The 19,257-nt window shown below is 43.5% G+C and overlaps 1 protein-coding gene across 13 annotated transcripts in view; it reads left to right on the top strand.

The window, feature by feature from the left end:
• Nucleotides 1–19,257, top strand: part of ANKS3 (ankyrin repeat and sterile alpha motif domain containing 3) — a 34,247-nt gene that overhangs the window by 10,595 nt on the left and 4,395 nt on the right. For 11 of the 13 annotated variants that reach the window (XR_008373306.1, XR_008373307.1, XM_053556114.1 and 8 more), the window contains 5 exons: nucleotides 7,859–8,003; nucleotides 15,540–15,704; nucleotides 18,055–18,192; nucleotides 18,691–18,806; nucleotides 19,080–19,244. Coding sequence is in view for 11 of the 13 variants with exons in the window: in XM_053556114.1 (XP_053412089.1) it covers nucleotides 7,859–8,003; nucleotides 15,540–15,704; nucleotides 18,055–18,192; nucleotides 18,691–18,806; nucleotides 19,080–19,244 (729 nt within the window). In the remaining 2 variants the exon portion in view is untranslated. The remainder of the gene's footprint in view (nucleotides 1–7,858; nucleotides 8,004–15,539; nucleotides 15,705–18,054; nucleotides 18,193–18,690; nucleotides 18,807–19,079; nucleotides 19,245–19,257) is intronic. The other 2 variants (XM_053556112.1, XM_053556108.1) reach the window with 1 other exon arrangement.

Genomic DNA, 19,257 nt, shown 5'->3' with positions numbered 1-19,257 from the left:
TTAAACATGCAGATGAGGCAGAAGAAGTTACTGTGGGCATGCTTCCTGGCCCTGTGCCTGGGTCTCCTTGTCACCCTCTGCATGGGAGTATCTGCACAGGCCCTTCTGTAGCCTTGGAATCTCCGCATTTACACCCACATGCCTGTGCGTGGTCCTACCCACATACAACTGCTCCCCCCTTGCTTTTTTTCCTCAAACTTAACAATTATTCTGTGCCAGCATATAAATCTGTCTCTCTTTATTTATGATAGCATGTTATTCCTCTATAGGATGAATCAAATTTACTTTAACAGTGGTCTTCATGTAGAATTCAGTCATTGCCAGCCACTTCGTATTCTGTATAGCATTGCAGAATATCTTTGCACATATGTCTATAAATGCATGTGCAACCACACCTCTATCATGCATTACTAAAGGTAGTTGTTTTTGGTAAAGTGTAAGCACAAATCTTTTTTTTTTTTTTTTTTACATGTGTTCATTTGGTTTCCACTTTCTGCCTTTACAAAATTAAAAAGCCTTAGAATTTAATAACAATAACAATGTTTAAGATAAGGACTAGAAACAAAAACCTCGTAAAGAATGAACGAAGATAAATACATTCAGAGAAGAAATCAGACTATTGCTGTAATGAAATATTGAGAAATGATAATAATGCAAAAAAAGTAACATTCACATTGTCAAATAAGAGTATGTCTATTATAGAATGCTTTTTTTTTGTAGAGACAGAGTCTCACTTTATGGCCCTCGGTAGAGTGCCGTGGCCTCACACAGCTCACAGCAACCTCCAACTCCTGGGCTTAGGCGATTCTCTTGCCTCAGCCTCCCGAGTAGCTGGGACTACAGGCACCCGCCACAACGCCCAGCTATTTTTTTGGTTGCAGTTTGGCCGGGGCCGGGCTTGAACCCACCACCCTCGGTATATGGGGCCGGTGCCTTACCGACTAAGCCACAGGCGCCGCCCTATTATAGAATGCTTTGATTGAGATTCAGTATGGAGTCATCAGTTAACTACTTATTATTATTATTTTTCCCAAAGTCTCAAAAAATAGACAACTAATATTTATGAATAAAAATGAAAAGATAATTTAAAAAAATAGCTCATGCCAAATCTTACAGACAATAGAAAAAGAAGAAATACTTCAAAATCATTCTGCTTCATCTAGATACACCTGATGTTAAAATTGGAAAAAATATATTATTATTATTTTTTTTTTTTGGAAAAAATATATTATTATAAAGAGAAATTATAAACATATTTCACTTATAAATGAGGGTGCAATATCCTAAACAACATATTAACAAGTTGAATTAAAAATTAATGTTTAAGTAGTACTTTGGTCAAAATTAAATCTAATTTATGTAAGAATTAGTTACTATTTTCTTTTCTTTTTTTTTTTTAAATTTTCCTTTCCCTCACCCCCGCCCTTCTTCTCTGTCTGCTCTCTCCTTCCCCCATGCCCCACCATATCATTAATTGTCATTAATTGTCCTCATACCAGTTGATGAATAGGATTCATACTTCTCCATTCCTGTGATGGTGCTTCACTAAGAATAATGTGTTCCACCTCCATCCAGGTTAATACAAAGGCTGCAAAATCTCCATTTTTTTAATGGCTGAATAGTATACCATGGTATCTATATACCACAGCTTGCCAATCCATTCCTGGGTTGAAGGGCATTTAGGCTGTTTCCACATTTTAGTGATTGTGAATTGATCTGTGATAAACGGTCTAGTACAGATCTTTATAATAAAAGGTTTATTTTCCTTCTGGATGGATGCCCAGTAATGGGATTGCAGGATCAAATGGGAAGTCTAGGTTGAGTTCTTTGAAGTTTCTCCATACTTCTTCCAAAAAGGTTGTATTAGTTTGCAGTCCCAACAGCAGTGTAAAAGTGTTCCCTTCTCTCCACATCTGCGCCAGCATCTGCAGTTTTGAGATTTTGTGATATGGGCCATTCTTGCTGGGGTTAGATGGTATCTCAGGGTGGTTTTAATTTGCATTTCTCTAATAATTAGGGATGATGAGCATTTTTTCATGTGTTTACTAGCCATTCGTCTGTCTTCTTTAGAGAAGGTTCTGTTCATCTCTCTTCCCCATTTATGTATGGGATTGTTGGTTTTTTTCTTGTGGATTAATTTAAGTTCTGTATAGATTCTAGTTATTAAGCTTTTGTCTTATTCAAAATATGCAAATATCCTTTCCCATAGGGTAGGTTATCTGTTTTCTTTGGTTGTTGTCTCCTTGACTGTACAGAAGCTTTTCAGTTTAATTAAATCCCATTTGTTTATTATTGCTGTTGTTGCTATTGCCATGGCAGTCTTCTTCATAAAGCCTTTCCCCAGGCCGATATCTTCCAGTGTTTTTCCTGTCCTTCCTTTGAGGATTTTTATCATTTCATGCCTTAAATTTAAGTCCTTTATCTATCTTGAATCAATTTTTTTGAGTGGAGAAAGGTGTGAAAAGTTTCAGTCTTTTACATGTGGATATCCAATTCTCCCAGCACCATTTACAGAATAGGGAGTCTTTTTCCCAGTGGATGCTCTTGTTTGGTTTATTGAAGATTAGGTGGTTGTAAGTTGTTGGTTTCATTTCCTGGTTTTCTATTCGATTCCAAATGTCTATGTCTCTATTTTTGCCAGTACCATGCTGTCTTGACCACTGTGGTCTCGTAGTACAGCCTAAAATCTGGTATGGTGATGCCCCCAGCTTTGTTTTTATTACTAAGAACTGCCTTAGCCATACGGGGTTTTTTCTGGTTCCATACAAAACACAGAATCATTTTTTCCAAGTCTTGAAAATAGGATGTTGGTATATTAATAGGGATAGCGTTGAATCGGTAGATTGCTCTGTAAGCACAATCTTGAATGTGGATGTTGCCAAATTGTCATCCAGAAAGTGAGTTGTGTTACCTTACATTCCCACAGCGGTAAGAACTGTGCATTTTAGATTATGAAATACTCTAAACACAATAAAAAAACAGGATAATGCAGCTCACCTGCAGGGATTCAGTACCTGTATTTGACAGGTATTCACATCTTGCTTTACTTGCCACAGTTCATGTCTGTTCTAAAGGACACAAAGTCCCATTTGTAGCCCTTCCTAATCCCATCACCCTCCTCCCCTAGACATCTCTAGATGTTGATGTGTAGCTTTCCTGTCCGAGGTTCCATACTTTTATCACATACTATGTATTCTGAAACAATGTATAGACTTGTTTTGAATCTTCAATTTTTTTTTTATTATTTATTTATTTTTTTTTTTGCAGTTTTTGTCCGGGGCTGGGTTTGAACCTGCCACCTCTGGCATATGGGGCCGGCGCCCTACCCCTTTGAGCCACAGGCGCCACCCTGAATCTTTTAAATCTTTATGAAATTAACATATTACGCCAGAATTGTGAGTGGCTCATCCCTGTAATCCCAGTACCTTGGGAGGCCAAGGCAGAAGCTCAAGTTTGGGCTTGAGGCCAGCCTGGATAACATAGTGAGACCCTGTCTTTACAAAAAATTACAAAATTGGGCGGCGCCTGTGGCTCAAGGAGTAGGGCGCCGGTCCCATATGCCAGAGGTGGCAGGTTCAAACCCAGCCCTGGCCAAAAAAAAAAAACAACAACAAAAAATTACAAAATTAACTGGGCGTGGTGATGTGCACCTGTAGTCTCAACTACTCAGGAGGCTGAAGAGGGAGGGTCCCTTGAGTGCAGGAGTTCAGGTTACAGTGACCCACTGACAGCACTCTAGATGGGGTGACAGAGTGAGACCCTTTCTCAGAAGAAAAAAAAAAAAGAAAGAACTCAAAGGCCAGGCATGGTGGTTCATGCTTTTATATAATCCTAGCACTCTGGGAGGTTGAGGTGGGAGGATTGATTGAGATCAGGAGTTCAAAACCAGCCTGAGCAAGAGCAAGACCCTATCTCTACAAAAAATAAAAAAATTAGCTGGGCATGGGGCATACGCCTATAGTCCCAGCTACTCAGGAGGCTGAGGCAGGTGAATAGCCTGAACCCAGGAGTTTGGGGTTGCCCTGAGCTAGGCTAGCACCACTGGATTGTACCTGGGCAACAGGATTTAGACACTTGTCTCCAGAAAGAAAAAAATCAGACTGTATGTGCCGTTCAACAAAGTGTTGGTGTATATAGACGAAGTACAGCTCTCTATGTATGGAGTGTGTGAATTGATGATCTTTATCCTTCCTATGTTAGCAGACACTTAGGTTGTGTTCCGCTTTGCTGTTCCTAACAGTGCATCAGTTAGCATACTCACATGTCTCCCTGAGCACATGTGGGAATTTCTCTGGTAATTCAGGGTGTGTTCTAGGTAGAAGTGTTGGTATGCTAGGGACGCACTTCCCTAGAGGGTGCTGATCTGGTCCTCTATAGCAGTCCTTATTCACACTCCTCCTGACGGGGCTTATACTTTTCAGCTCTCATACCTTCACTAGCCCTTGGGCACCTGACAGCACATGAACTGTTTTCCTGGTAATTCTTGCCTTTCCTTGATATCTGGTGAGGTCGAGCATCTTTTTTTTTTTTTTCAATTTTTGGCCAGGGCTGAGTTTGAACCTAACGCCTCCAGTATATGGGGCCGGCGCCCTACTCCCTTGAGCCACAGGCACCACCCAAGTCGAGCATCTTTTCTTATCTTTATTGCCCATTTGAGTTTCTTTTTCTGCAAATAATTATTCTTTGAAGGCGATTCTACTCACATGAACAGGTTTCCTTAAGACAGCAGAAAGAGCTGGGCACAGTGATTCACACTTGTAATCATTGCACTCTGGGAAGCCAAGGCAAGAAGATCCCTTGAGCTCAGGAGTTGGAGACCAGCCTGAGCATGAGCATGACCCTGTCTCTACTAAAAATAGAAAAACTAACTGGTCATGGTGGTACATGCCTATTAGACATGGCTACTCAGAAGGCTGAGGTAGAAGGATTGTTTGAACCCAAGAGTTTGATGTTGCTGTGAGCTAAGATGACACTGTGGCGGCACTCTACCCAGGGCGACAGAGTGAGACACTGTGTCAAAAAAAAAAAAAGACTCAGTAGAGGGTCAGGAATTGATGGGTAGTTGCCTACAACCATAAAAAGCCTCTGCCCTTAAGTTTAGAGTCCAGTTTTTTTTTTTTTTTTTTTTTGGCCGGGGCTAGGTTTGAACCTGCCACCTCCAGCATATGGGACCGGCACCCCACTCCTTGAGCCACAGGCGCCACCCATAGAGTCCAGTTTTAAAAAGGTAAAACTGGAGCTCATAAGACACAGGTACTCTTTTTATTTATTTATTTATTGTAGACAGAATCTCACTCTATCGCCCTGGGTAGAGTGTTGTGGTGTCATAGCTCATAGCATTCTCAAACTTGTGGGCTCAAGCGTTTCTCTTGCCTCAGCCTCTTGAGTAGCTGGGACTACAGGTGCCCACCACAACACCTAGCTAATTTTTCTATTTTTAGTGGCGATGGAGCTCACTCTTGCTCAGGCTGGTCTTAAACTCCTGAGCTCAAGCAGTCCTCCCATTGTGCTAGGATATAGGTGTGAGCCACTGCGCTTAGCCAAAATGCACTTTTTCCCTACATGTGTGGTAATCACTTTCTTAGACCAAAGACCATAAGATGATAATAGTTTTTCAAAGTAGGGAGAGAAAGGACATATAAATATATCTTATTTAAATGATATATACTTGCTATAAGTGAATTAGAAAATACAGTGAAGCAAAAAGAAAGCAAAAGTTACTCCTTGTTCCATCCTCCAAAGTTAACATGTGTTAATGCATCGGTGAGTGTCCTAGTGCTTACAGGTACGTTATTTGAGGTCAAAGTGGAGTCATACTATGTCGATGTTTTGTAATTTTCTTTTTCCTCTTTACAGTGTCCTGTGTATACCTGTCTGTATTGCTGCACTCCTTCCTCCCGTTCTCTATGGAAATAGGCAGGAGGGGCTCTGTTTTCTAGATATGCTCTCACTTAACACACTAATCCCCCTTTTTAGGTTCTTTCTGATTCTCAGATTTTCAGTGAAAATTCTGAATTATAGTGTATATTCTAAATTATTTCCTTAGGTTAAATTCCTGGAAGTGGAATTGCTGGGTCAAAGGATGTGCACACTTTTTTTTAAGAGGCAGGGTCTTGCTCTGTTGCACAGGCTAGAGTGCAGGGGTGTGATAGTAGTTAACTGCAACCTCCAACTCCTGGGCTCAAGCAATCCTACGTAAGCCTCCCAAGTAGCTGTGACTACAGGTGCCCACCACTACACCTAGCTACCATTAAAGTTTTTTGTAGAGATGAGGGTCTCACAATATTGTACAGGCTGGTCTCAAACTCCTGGGTTTACATGGTCCTCCAGCCTAAGTTCTAAAGTGATGAGATTACAGGTGTGAGCCACCCTGTGTGGTCAGATTGCTGGGTCAGAAGCTGTGCGCGCTTTCAAGGTTTTCAGTCCTGGCTTATTTTCTCTCCCACCTTCATATGTGACACTGCATGGTTGAAGCTTTTAAAATAGAAAACTTAATGGGCTTTCCCAGTTTCAAAAGGAAACATGCTTAAGGTATTACATTTAGAAAATAAAGATTAGGCTCAGTACCTGTAGCTCAAGTAGCTAAGGCGCCAGCCACGTATACCAGAGCTGGGGGGTTCGAATCCAGCCCAGGCCTGCCAAACAACAGTGATAACTACACCCAAAAAATAGCCAGGCGTTGTGGTGGGCGCCTGTAGTCCCAGCTACTTGGGAGGCTGAGGCAGGAGAATCACTTGAGTTGGAGGTTGCTGTGAGCTGTGATGCTACAGCACTCTACCCAGGATGACAGCTTGAGGCTCTGTCTCAAACAAACAAACAAAAAAAGTCTGTAATCCTAGTACTCTGGGAGGCAGGCCAAGGTGGGTGGATTGCTAGAGCTTATGAGTTCGAGACTAGACTAAGCAAAAGTGAGACCCCATCTCTACTAAAAATAGAAAATCTGAGGCAAGAGGAACACTTGAGCCCGAGAGTTGGAGGTTGCAGTGAGCTATGATGACCCCATGGCACTCTATCCAGGGTGACAGCTTGAGACTCTGCTCCCCCCACAAAAAAAATTAACATTTCAAGCATGTGTCCTTCCAGTATTGTTCTCCATGCATTGTTTTGTCTTTTGTTATGTCTTTTTTTGCCGCAATTATAATAGATATATACTTTTGTATCATAATCCTTTTTAAGCTTGACTACAACTGTTTGTAAATGTCCACATTTAAGTCAGTAATATAACTGACTCCTCATCCCTCTTGAGCATTTAAGTTATCTCCGGGTTTTCATTTTTGCAAACATGTTGTGCTAAATATCTTTGTGCATAATAGTTTTCACTAAGGAGTATTTCCTTAGGATGGAGTCACAGAAGCGGAACTGTTGTGCTAAAAGACTGAATACATCTTAGAACGTTGGATGTTTCAGAGGGTGGTGCTCTCATTCTGACTAGGCTTCTGGCAGCTTCTTTAATGAACCATGTCTCCAGTTCTGTGTTAAGAGAAGAGAAGTGAGAGGGATACCAGCCAGGTATAGGAGCTGAAGGCTGGGCTCTCCACTTGGCAGCTTCCAGTGAACCCCCTAAGTGAGTTCATGAACCTGGCAGGCAGAGTGTTGAAGGCTAGGAGCTGCTGCTGCAAGATGGCTCACTGCCCCTCCCCAGACCCTAGGACCCTGCCACACTAATCCTTGTCATTAAGAAGAGAGTGAGAGCAAAACTTGTGGCTGTGATCCAAAGAAGCCTCCCCCTCTTTCTCCACCCAGGGGAGGTAGTCAGAAGCTGACACCCCTCCTTTTTTTTTACCCTGGGTCAGCAGCCCCGGAAGTCCTGGTGCTTTGAAGAAGAGGTCCCTAACTCTTCCTTCACTGACATTTACAGGGAGTCAAAGTAGACACAAAAGACCACAGTGGAGCCACAGCCCGGATGCTGGCTAAGCAGTATGGACACATGAAGATCGTGGCCTTGATGGACACTTACTCACAGAGCTCACCCTCTCTGCCCAAGAGCCTCTATTGGAGCCCAGGTACCTGTGTCTGCCAGCTGTGCTCTGGTTGCCCTGAGTGTTACGGGCACCAGGAAGGATGTTCCCTTCCCCATTCCTGTTCCCAGAGATTTGGCGATGGCCTCCTTGCTGGAGTTCATCTCTGCTTCCCCCTGCTGACTGCATATGTGGTCAAGGTTGCGGGTCTAATGGGAAAGAGATAGACAGGTACAGTGTAGAATGGCACATGCACAGGAGGCAGGGATGGGTGAAGCCTCACATGGGGGGAGTCTCATTTCTAATTTTTTACTTTTCCAGTGATATTTTTTCCTGTATGTTTTATTAATTTATTCATTTTTATTGACTTTGGATTCTTTTTTTTTTTTTTTTGGACAGTCTTACTATGTCACCTCCATAGAGTGCTGTGGCGTCACAGCTCACAGCAACCTCAAGCTCTTGGGCTTAAGCAATTCTCTTACCTCAGCCTCCCAAGTACCTGGGACTATAGGTGCCTGTCAAAATGCCTGGCTATTTTTTTGTTGCAGTTGTCATTGTTGTTTGGCAGGCCCAGGCCAGATTCGAGCCTGCCAACCCCTGTGCATATGGTTGGCGCCCTACCTTTGGATTTTGAGTCATAGAAAATCATTCCCAAGGGCCTTGTTCTACAAGAATTCACCCATATTTTCTTCTAATAATTACATAGTTTCTGTTTGTACATTTAGATCTTTGATCCAGTTATGGATCTACTTTTATCTTTTTCCAAGTGGTTGCACAGATGTCTTAGTAACATTTATTTAAAAATCCATCTTTGGGCTGGGTGCGGTGGCTCATGCCTTTAATCCTAGCACTCTGGGAGGCTGAGGCGAGTGGATAGCTTGAGCTCACAAGTTCGAGACCAGCCTGAGCAAAAGTGAGACCCTATCTCTACTAAAATAGAAAAACTGGCGCCAGCCACATACACCTGAGCTGCGGATTTGAATCCAGCCCAGGCCTGCCAAACAATGATGGCCGCAACCAAAAAAAAAAAAAAAACAAAAAAACAATAGCCAGGTGTTGTGGCAGGATCTGTAGTCCCAGCTACTTGGGAGGCTGAGGCAGGAGAATCACTTGAGCCCAGGAGTTGGAGGTGCTGTGAGCTGTGATGCTACGGCACTTTACCCAGGGCGACAGCTTGAGGCTCTGTCTCAAAAAAAAGAAAAACTGAGACAAGGGGATAGCTTAAGCTCAAGAGTGGAGGTTGCTATGAGCTATGATGCCACAGCACTCTACCCAGGGCAATAGTTTGAGACTCTGTCTCCAAAAAAAAAAAAAGAAAAAAAATCTATCTTTGATCTAGTGTTTTAAGATGCCATACTTAGGATATGCTACATTTCTATTTGCACTTGGATCTTTTCCTGAACTTTAATTCCACTAGTGTCTCTGTATTCATGCACCAAAACCACACAGTTTTGATCATAGAGGCTTTTTGTAGTATGTTTTACTATTAAGTAGAGCCATTTCTCCTCATAGCTTTCCTTTTTCACTGTTTCCTGAGCGGTTGCTTGTTTATTTTTCTATATAAACTTAAATATCAACATGTCTAGTTCCTTAACAAGAATGTGGATACAGTAGAACCTCTGTAGGTTGACCACCGAGGAACTGTTAACAAGTTGGTGAACGTACAGAGGTGGTCAACGTAATGAACTAGGCCTATTGTACTATGTACATGTGGTGCACGTCCAGTCTATGAAAATTAGGTCAACTTAAGGAGGTAGCCAGCTATATCTTTATGTTGAGTTGTATATCTACTGTACATCTTTATGTTGAATTGTCCTGTCTAAGAACAAGGGATGCCTTTTTGTTTCAGTGTACTTTTGGGGCTTGTACATGAAGGAAAGTTTCATATTTTTTCCTCATATATATTTTACGTGTAACTTAACTTTATTTCTAAGTATTTGATCAGTTTCCTCTACCATTATATCTTTTGCTTATTATCAGTGTGTATGAATAGACAAATGATTTCTCTATAAACTGATTTTATATTCTGCTACCTCACTGAATTCTTTTATTGTTCAAGTTAGGTTTTTTTGTGTGTTTTTTTTTTTTGGACAGAGGCTTACTCTGTTACCCTGGGTAGAGTGCCATAGCGTCATAGCTCACAGCAACCTCAGTCTGTTGAGCTCAACTGATCCTCTTGCATCAGTCTCCTAGGTAGCTGAGAATATAGGCTCCGGCCACAATGCCTAGTTAGTTTTTTCTATTTTTAGTAGAGATGGGGTCTCACTCTTTCACAGGCTGGTCTTGAACTCTTGAGTTCAAGCAGTCCACCTGCCTCAGCCTCCCAGAGTCCTAGGATTACCAGTGTGAGGCACTGCACCCGCGTATTTTATTTTTAATTAACACATAATTGTTTATGGGGTACATAAATATGTACATTTTAATATATGTATACATTGTGTAATGATAAATTGGGATAATTAGCTTATCCATTACCTCAAACACATGTTTGTGGCGAGAACATTCAAAATTCTGTATTCTAGTTATTTTGAAATATAGATAAGCCCTAGGTTATGGATGACCCAACTTACAGCATTCATGAATGGATGCCTGAAGCACCCCATAAGGATATTTTATAATTAAATAATTTAGTTAATAATCAGGAACTAGGGCGGCGCCTGTGGCTCAAGGAGTAGGGCGCCGGTCCCATATGCCGGAGGTGGCGGGTTCAAACTCAGCCCCGGCCAAAAGAAAAAAAAAATAAATAAAATAATCAGGAACTAGATTCTTCTGCAGATGTAAACAAATCTGTGTGGTGCAATTGGGTCACTGATGCAGCACCTTTGTGCTGGGGGCTAGTCTTGTTCACACAGCATCACTTCTGTCTTCGCTTTTTAATTCAATTTTGTGAGTATACGTTTACCCTTATTACCATGTCTCCAAAAGTCCACTGCTAGTCCAGCTGAACCTGCAGCAAAGAGAAAGGTAATTACATTGAAAACGAAAGTGGAAATAATTAAGTATTTGGAGGAAGGCCAGACATATCATTTATTGGGAAAGCAGAGGCTTCAGTCGCTTGACTTTCAGAACAATTACAAAGGATAAAGTGACAATGCTGGAACACAGGAAAGGCAGTGTTCCAATAAAGCATTGATTACTATGAAGCAGCATAGTAGATTAATTATTGAGATGGAAAAGTTATTTATTTGGTTAGAAGATCAAAATAAGCAAAACATTCCTATTAGCTTAGCATTGATGCAACAGTAGGTGTTAACCTTTTTTTTTTTTTTCTTTTGAGACAGAGTCTTACTTTCTCACCCTTGGTAGAGTGCTGTAGCATCATAGCTCACAGCAACGTCAAACTCTTGGGCTCAGGTGATTCTCTTGCCCCAGCCTCCTGAGTAGCTGGGACTACAGGCTCCTGCCATAATGCCTGGCTATTTTTAGAGGCAGAGTCTCACTCTTGCTCAGGCTGGTCTCAAACCTGTGAGCTTAGACAGTCCACCTGCCTCAGGCTCCCAGAGTGCTAGGATTACAGGCGTAAGCCACTGCGCCCGGCCGGGTGTTAACCTTTAATATTCACTTTTGGAATTTTCTCCAGTTCCTGTCTATATTTTTTGTATGAGTTTGTTTTATGTTCCATTTGTTTGAATTAAATAGTGCAATAGTTTACGTAACTATTATAATGCAGGATTATCATTATTATTATTATTATAGTATTATACTGAATTACTACCACATATGAGCGATTATAATCAACATTTAGATAAAATTTTTGTTGTTACTTGTATTTATTTTTTTGAGACAGTCTCACTTTGTCACCCTTGGTAGAATGTTGTGGCATCACAGCTCACAGCAACCTCAAACTCTTGGGCTTACGCAATTCTCTTGCCTCAGCCTCCCAAGTAGCTGGGACTACAGGCACCTGCCACAATGCCCAGCTATTTGTTGTTGTTGTTGTTGTTGTAGTTGTCATTGTTGTTTATCAGGCCTGGGTCTAGTTCAAACCCTCCAACCCCGGTGTATGTGGCCAGTGCCCTAACACTGAGCTATGGGTTCTGAGCCTGTTACTGTTATTATTACTGTATATGTGCTGTTCATCGGGGAACCAAGTTACAAAAAAACCCGACCTAAAGACATTCTCAGGAATGTATCTGGTCAGGAACCCAGGGATCAACCTCCTGTATACAATATAATATTTTGTTTAGTTTTGTTTTTGTTTTTGAGGCATAGTCTCACTCTGTCACCCTGAGTAGAGTCCTGTGGCATCGTCATAGCTCACAGCAACCTCAAATCTTGGGCTTGAGCAATCCCCTTGCCTCAGCCTTCTGAGTAGTTGAGACTACAGGTATGTACCACTATGCCCAGCTAGTTTTTCTCTCTTTTTAGTAGAGATGGGATCTCTTTCTTGCTCAGGCTGGTCTTGAACTCTTGACCTCAAGCAATCCACTCGCCTCAGCCTCCCAGAGTGCTAGGATTACAGGTGTGGGCCACCACACCCAGCCTACAATACAATATTTTTAACTATAGTCACCCTACTGAGCAGTGCAATACTCAGAACTTATTCTTCCTGTCTGTCTGTAATTTTGTACTTGTTCCCATCCTCCTCCCCTCCACCTCTCAGACTCATAATCGTCTAACCACTATTCTACCCTGTACATCTATGAGATCAGCTTTTTAAAATTCTGTAAACAGGTGAGATCATGCACTATTTGTCTCTCTGTGTCTGGCTTAGTATAATGTCTTTTGGGTTCATTCACATTACCATAATGTTAGGATTTCATTCTTTCTTTTCTCTGTCCCAGCTGCTAGAATCAGAAAGGATTTCATTCTTTTTTTTTGAGACAGAGTCTCACTATTTCGCCCTGGGTAGAGTGCTGTGGCGTCACAGTTCACAGCAACCTCAAGCTCTTGGGCTTTAAGCGATTCTCTTGCCTCAGCCTCCCAAGTAGCTGGGACTACAGGTGCCCACCACAACTCCTGGCTATTTTTCGGTCGTAGTTGTTGTTTGGCAGACCCTACAGTGTATGTGGCTGGTGCCTTAGCCACTGAGCTACAGGCGCGAGCCTAATTCTTTCATTTTCATTTTTTTCCTTTTGTTGTGTAAGTGTTAAGGCTATGATTTTTTGTTATTCGTTGCTTTACGTGTAGCCTAGGATTTTTGGTATGTAAATGTTTCATTACCATTGTTTTTCAGAAATTTTATAATTTTGATTTATATCTTCCGCTTCACTTAATAGTTGTTTAATAGAAGTTTTTTTGTTTTTTTTTTTAAGAGACAGAGTCTTACTTTGTCACCCTCGATAGAGAGCTATGACGTCACAGCTCACAGCAACCTCCAGCTCTTGGGCTTCGGCGATTCTGTTGCCTCAGCCTCCCAAGTAGCTGGGACTACAGGCGCCCGCCACAACGCCCGGCTATTTTTTTGTTGCAGTTTGGCCAGGGCCAATTTGAACCTGCCACCCTCGGTATAAGGGGCCGGCACCCTACTCACTGAGCCACAGGTGCCACCCTAATAGAAGTTTTATAATTTTTTTTTGGTCTTGTGACTAATTTCTAATGTTATTCTGGTCAACCTAATTATAATTTATCTGATCAGAAAGTGTTTATAATTCTTCTACTTAGTGACGCCTCGTCTACCTAATAATCAATATTAAGTGTTCCATATGTGCTTGAGAAGAATTTATATTCTCTATTGTGCAGGTATAAAAGTTAGTACATATCTAAATTTTATCTTATTGTACAAGATCGCCTGTTCGTGTGTTCCTGTTCTCCTTGCATTTCCTATAGTCTCTGCTATATAGCTTCATGAATTACAGCTTCAAGTATTATTAGTGCCCTCTGTGCCACACTGAGTGCTTTTCAACCTAAATTCTTTGACAGCTGGATTGCAAACCTACTTTTTTATCGTTTCCATGTGCCTGGTCAGCCTTTTTCTACTATTTGTAACCATTCTGAGGATGTGGTGGGATGTTCAGGTTCATGCAGCTGCCTTTACTATGTTCCCTTCTCCTTTCCACTTTTATTTTGTTGGAACTTGATCTTCTGCTTGGACAGAACCATAGTTTCCCTGGGGTGGTGCAGATCTTTAAATCTGGTAGGGGAGTATTTGATGAGGCAAAGAGAATGGTCTGTGGTGAGGACCTGGCTGTGTAACTCGCTGGCTTGCCCTAAATGGTGCTGTTACATCAGAGTGAGCCACTCCTGCCGGTTCAGAATTGCTGTTTAATGAGTACCTGCTCCTGTGGAGGGAAGTGGTGACTAAGGACCACTCCCTATGTTTGCATCCAGTTTGCCAGCTCCACACTGACATCTCAGTACTTCCTTCTGTATTTGCCTCTGCTGTTTCTTAAAAGTTGAATAAGAGTTCAGCACCTATAGCTCAAGCGGCTAGGGTGCCAGCCACATACACCAGAGCTGGTGGGTTCGAATCCAGCCCCGGCCTGCCAAACAATGACAACCACAACCAAAAATAGCCAGGCGTTGTGGCGGGTGCCTGTGGTCCCAGCTACTTTGAAGGCTGGGGCAAGAGAATCGCTTAAGCCTAAGAGTTTGAGGTTGCTGTGAGCTATGACCCCATGGCACTCTACCCAGGGTGATAGCTTAAGACTCTTGTCTCAATAAAAAAAAAAAAAAATTATTTTTAGTTTAAAAGTTGAGTAACGTTGGAGCCTCCTACAAATAAATCCCTTATTTTGCCTTGTAGGTCTGGTCAAATATGAAAATCTAAGAAAAACTATAAAATGGGGCATGTTGAGCTCTGAAAGCTCAGATGGGTAGTGACTTGAAATAATTAATAAATTGTGGCAAACGTATGGCATTTGCTTCTGAAGAGGCTGTTCAGATGGAAAATATAAAATTATTTAAAAAGTTGTGACTGGGCTCAGCACCTGTAGCTCAGCGGCTAGGGCACCAGCCACATACCAGAGTTGGCGGGTTTGAATCTAGCCCGGGCCTGCCAAACTATAACCCAAAAACAGCCCGGTGTTGTGGAGGGCGCCTGTGGTCCCAGCTACTTGGGAGGCTGAGGCAAGAGAATCACTTAAGCCCAAAAGCTTGAGGTTGCTGTGAGCTATGACACCACAGCACTCTAACCAGAGCGACAGCTTGAGACTGTCTCAAAAAAAAAAAAGTTGTGACTGATAGTACCAAATTTTAATGAAGAGATGGATTTTACTTATTCCTTTAATTTAAAACAAAATTTATTTCTGATTATAAATATAGGCTTAGCGAGAAAAATTTGGAAATCCAGACAAAGAGAAGAATAAGAATTAACTTCCCCACCATAATGCACTTCACAGTTCACTGGGTCCATTGGAATAATGCACAGGCCCGTTAGGGTGTTTCTCACAGGTGACATCGTGGCAAACTCATTTCTTTATTTAAGAGAACCAGTGGGCGGCACCTGTGGCTCAAGGAGTAGGGCGCTGGTCCCATATGCCGGAGGTGGCGGGTTCAAACCCATCCCCGGCCAAAAAAAAAAAATAAAAGAAAAAAAAAAATAAGAGAACCAGTTATAATTATTTTTTCCAGTTTACATAAGGATTAGTAAATTAGTCCTTCACTGAACAGGTTTTCTTAATTTTGGTGTTTTTCCTGCAGAAAAATATGAAGATTTAAGTTCTTCAGATGAATCCTACCCCATTCCTCAGAGACAGAGGCCCTGTCGGAAGAAGGGCCTCAGCATCCATGAGGGGCCTCGTGCGTTGGCCAGGATCACAGCCATTGGACTTGGAGGGAAGACCCCAACCCCACGGCCTAGCTGTGGTGAGCAATCCACACTTCCTGAGGGCACTTTGCTGTGGCATTCCAAAATTCTGTCTTGATGAGAACAGAACTGAGGCTCCTAAAACATGGGCCTCTGGGACCTACAGGTAGTCAAGCTTTCATACTCAAGCATTGAGACGTAAAAGCTGGTTCCAGCAATGGAAATCCATTAGTTGTGGCCTAGCTCTTGGTTTGGTCCATCTCCTTGACTTTCCTTATTTTTTGTTTTTTGAGACAGAGTCTCACTATGTCGCCCTTGGTAGAGTGCTATAGCATCACAGCTCACAGCAACCTCAAACTCTTGGACTTAAGCGATTCTCTTGCCTTAGCGTCCTAAGTAGCTGGGACTACAGGCGCCCACCACAATGCCCGGCTATTTTTTGTTGCAGTTGTTGTTGTTTAGCTGGCCTGGGCTGGGTTTGAACCCGCCACCCTTGGTGTATGTGGCTGATGCCATATCCTATGGATGCTGAGCCTGACTTTCCTTTTTTTTGTTTTTAAGAAGTAGTGTCTTATTTTATCACCCTCGGTAGAGTGCTGTGGCATCACAGCTCACAGCAACCTCCAACTCCTGGGCTTAGGCAATTCTGCCTCAGCCTCCTGAGTAGCTGGGACTACAGGCACTCGCCACAGCGCCCAGTTATTTTTTGTTGCAGTTTGGCCGGGGCCAGGTTTGAACCCACCACCCTCTGTATACGGGGCTGGCGCCCTACCCACTGAGCCACAGGTGCTGCACCTGACTTTCCTTTTCATTGGTTATTAGAAATAGAACTTTCTCACCTGGGCACAGTGGCTCATCCTTGTAATCCTAGCACTTTGGGAGGCCCAGGTATGAGGATTGCTTGAACTCAGGAGATCAAGACCAGTCTGAGCAGGAGCAAGACCTGATCTCTACTAAAAATAGAAAAATTAGTTGGGCATGGTGGGAGATGCCTGTAGTCCCACCAGCTACTCAAGTATGTGAGGCAGGATTGCTTGCACCCAGGAGTTTGAGGTTGCTGTGTGCTAGGCTGATGCCATGGCACTCAACCCAAGGTGACCGAGTGAGACTCTCTTCTCAAAAAAAAAAAAGAACTTTTTTCCTTGTAGTGGTTACACTCTTTCCAATCATCAAATAGGTGGGCCAGCTAATACAGAGAAGATAAGGAGTTTGATGTCCCACCCCATGGTTCTGCCCTTATTACCTGGGCAGAGCACCTTAATGCATTTGCTGGGCTGAGTTGGGTATGCTTCCATGGGCAGAAGTTCAAGCGAAGGTTTAGCTCCCACGCTCAAGGTGATGGATTTGACCCTCAGACTCTTCTGAAAAGGTACACTTGGGAGTGCTAGAATCCTAGTCTCCCAAGTGTTGAGGTCTGAGTTTATTCCCAGATTGTCAGCCCCTGAGTGTTGAATGTTTTGCTTTTGGGGAGTTCTGGGGGCTCTGACCATTGTTTAGGCAAGCTGGGTTTGATGTTCACTCTTTTACATTGGCCTTTCTAAGCGGTCAGTCTGGGGCATGAGTTATATCTTCCTATGATGCCTGTTACCCATCCATGGCGATGCCAAGGGACAGGCCCTGCAGGCTGAGAGGATAGGCCCTCCCTGGAGGCCCAAGGTCTGGACAAGCCCAACTTCGCAACCAAAGGAGACTGTGTTTCAGTTGGGAGCATATGAGTAACTTGATTCCCTTCTAAGACTGCAGGAAGAATTACATTCTGGTGTGTGTTCATTTTTGACTTAGTTTCCTTATAGGCAGATCTAGTCAAGGGATGTGTAATTATCTATTATTGCTATTAATTTTTAGCCAAAGGTCTTTGCCTTCACATTCAGCCAGATCTCTTTAGCTGGGCTGACTGACCCAAGGATGACTGCCTCTAGATGCCTGTGTTTAAGCAGGTCACAGGGACATAAAGATACCTGGCAGATGGGCATATGTGTATCCACATATATATGGGGGGACTCATCCCAGGGCCAGGCCCCAGCTGAAAGGATGTTTCCAGCTAAGGGAACACCCAGTGGCACAGCTTTTCTTTAGTTCACTATTTTATACTTTTCCCACTTGAAAAAGAGCACAGGGAAGTGCAGAGGACCCAGGCTTGGCCTGAACCATCCCTGGCTCCACCAGGCACTTGCCATGGGATGGGATACCAGCTGGTCTCCAAAGGCCTCTTTCCTTACTCACAAACTATAAATAACAGCTCTGACCAGGTGACTGTGACGGGTAGCAAGGTAATGACAGGTAGCTTCTTTCCTGCATGCCCAATCTTGGGTCTTCTCCCATACCAAGGATCCTGAGGGGGCAGCATTTGGAACAAAGGTGTCTTCACCTTGTGTCTGTGTGGGTTTACATGACCCATTCTGCACACAGAGCAGGTGCCTCCACGGGGCTATGTCACCTTCAACAGTAGTGATGAGAACCCTCTGGAAGGGGAGGGCCTCTGCTACCGGGATGTCACCTCCCCCATCAATGACCAGGATGTGGAGAGCAGCAGCAGCAGCAGCCGGGGTACGTAACCTCCCCTGTTCTCCGCACTGCCTGCAAGGGCGTTCCCTTAGGTCTGTATGCCTACCCCTGGGATGAGTCCATCCACCAGAGAACGAGAAAGGGAAAGGTACAGAAGCCCTGGTTCTTATAGGGGAAACCAAAGAATCTGATAAAGGGCAGTTCCACCATAAAGAGACATTCCTAACTGAAAGGTTTAGCCCCTTGATTTGGAAGCTGGCTAAAGCTTAAGGGAGTCTTCCCAGTGTGCAATGTCTGTAGCAGTTACATGTATGCATGCATGCAGCAGTTCTGTACTGAGTGTCACACATCCATGTGCTTTTTAGGGTGTTTGGGGTTCATTAGGGAACAAAAGAACCTGCCTGTCTGTGGAGGGGGAGGGGAGGACGGGCAGGCAGCATGAAGCAGGGGACACCCAGCTGCTTGAGATGAGCTATGGCTGTAGCAGCTCAGGCCCTGGGGCAAGGCCTACAGGCAGGTGTCCTCTCTCCCTGTCATCAGAAGAGCAAGAACACGCTTTCTATGCCAGCCTCGGGATCATCCGGAGCAGCAGCAGCAGTGAGGGCCCATCCAGAGCCCAGGGGCTCAGCAGCGAGGCCTCTGTTGAGAGTAACGAGGTAAGAGTCTCCTTTCTAGACCCCCTACTCCCTCTCCCATTCTTGGCATTGTAGGAGATGCCTAACACCCCAGTTAACCTGGGATGAGCAAGTATGGTAACAAGTCTTTAGTGGGTTTCTGTGCTGGGAAGTGCAGCGTCCAGGGCCTGCTGCCTTGGAGCACGGCATGAGTGTGGGTGGCACGGGCTATAGCAGCAGCCTCAGAGGACAGCTTCCTGAGAGCTCCCAGATCTTAACCCATGTGTGACCTCAAACATTTATCCCTTGCTGCAGGATTCAGATCATGCATGTAAAAGCTCAGTTCGTAAACAAACTAAAAGTTATATGAAGACTAAGAATCGTCACAACCAGGGGCCTCCCAGCACTGGGACTTCCGGGTCAGTCTATACCCCAGGATCTATCCCTCAAACCGAGACGTCCCCCTATTCAGGACCCCAGGTAAGGCCATTTG

Source organism: Nycticebus coucang, chromosome 12 (assembly GCF_027406575.1).
Source record: "Nycticebus coucang isolate mNycCou1 chromosome 12, mNycCou1.pri, whole genome shotgun sequence".
Taxonomy (NCBI): domain Eukaryota; kingdom Metazoa; phylum Chordata; class Mammalia; order Primates; family Lorisidae; genus Nycticebus; species Nycticebus coucang.
The sequence above is the reverse complement of the archived record's forward strand: the minus strand, read 5'-3'. Positions and strand labels throughout refer to the sequence as shown.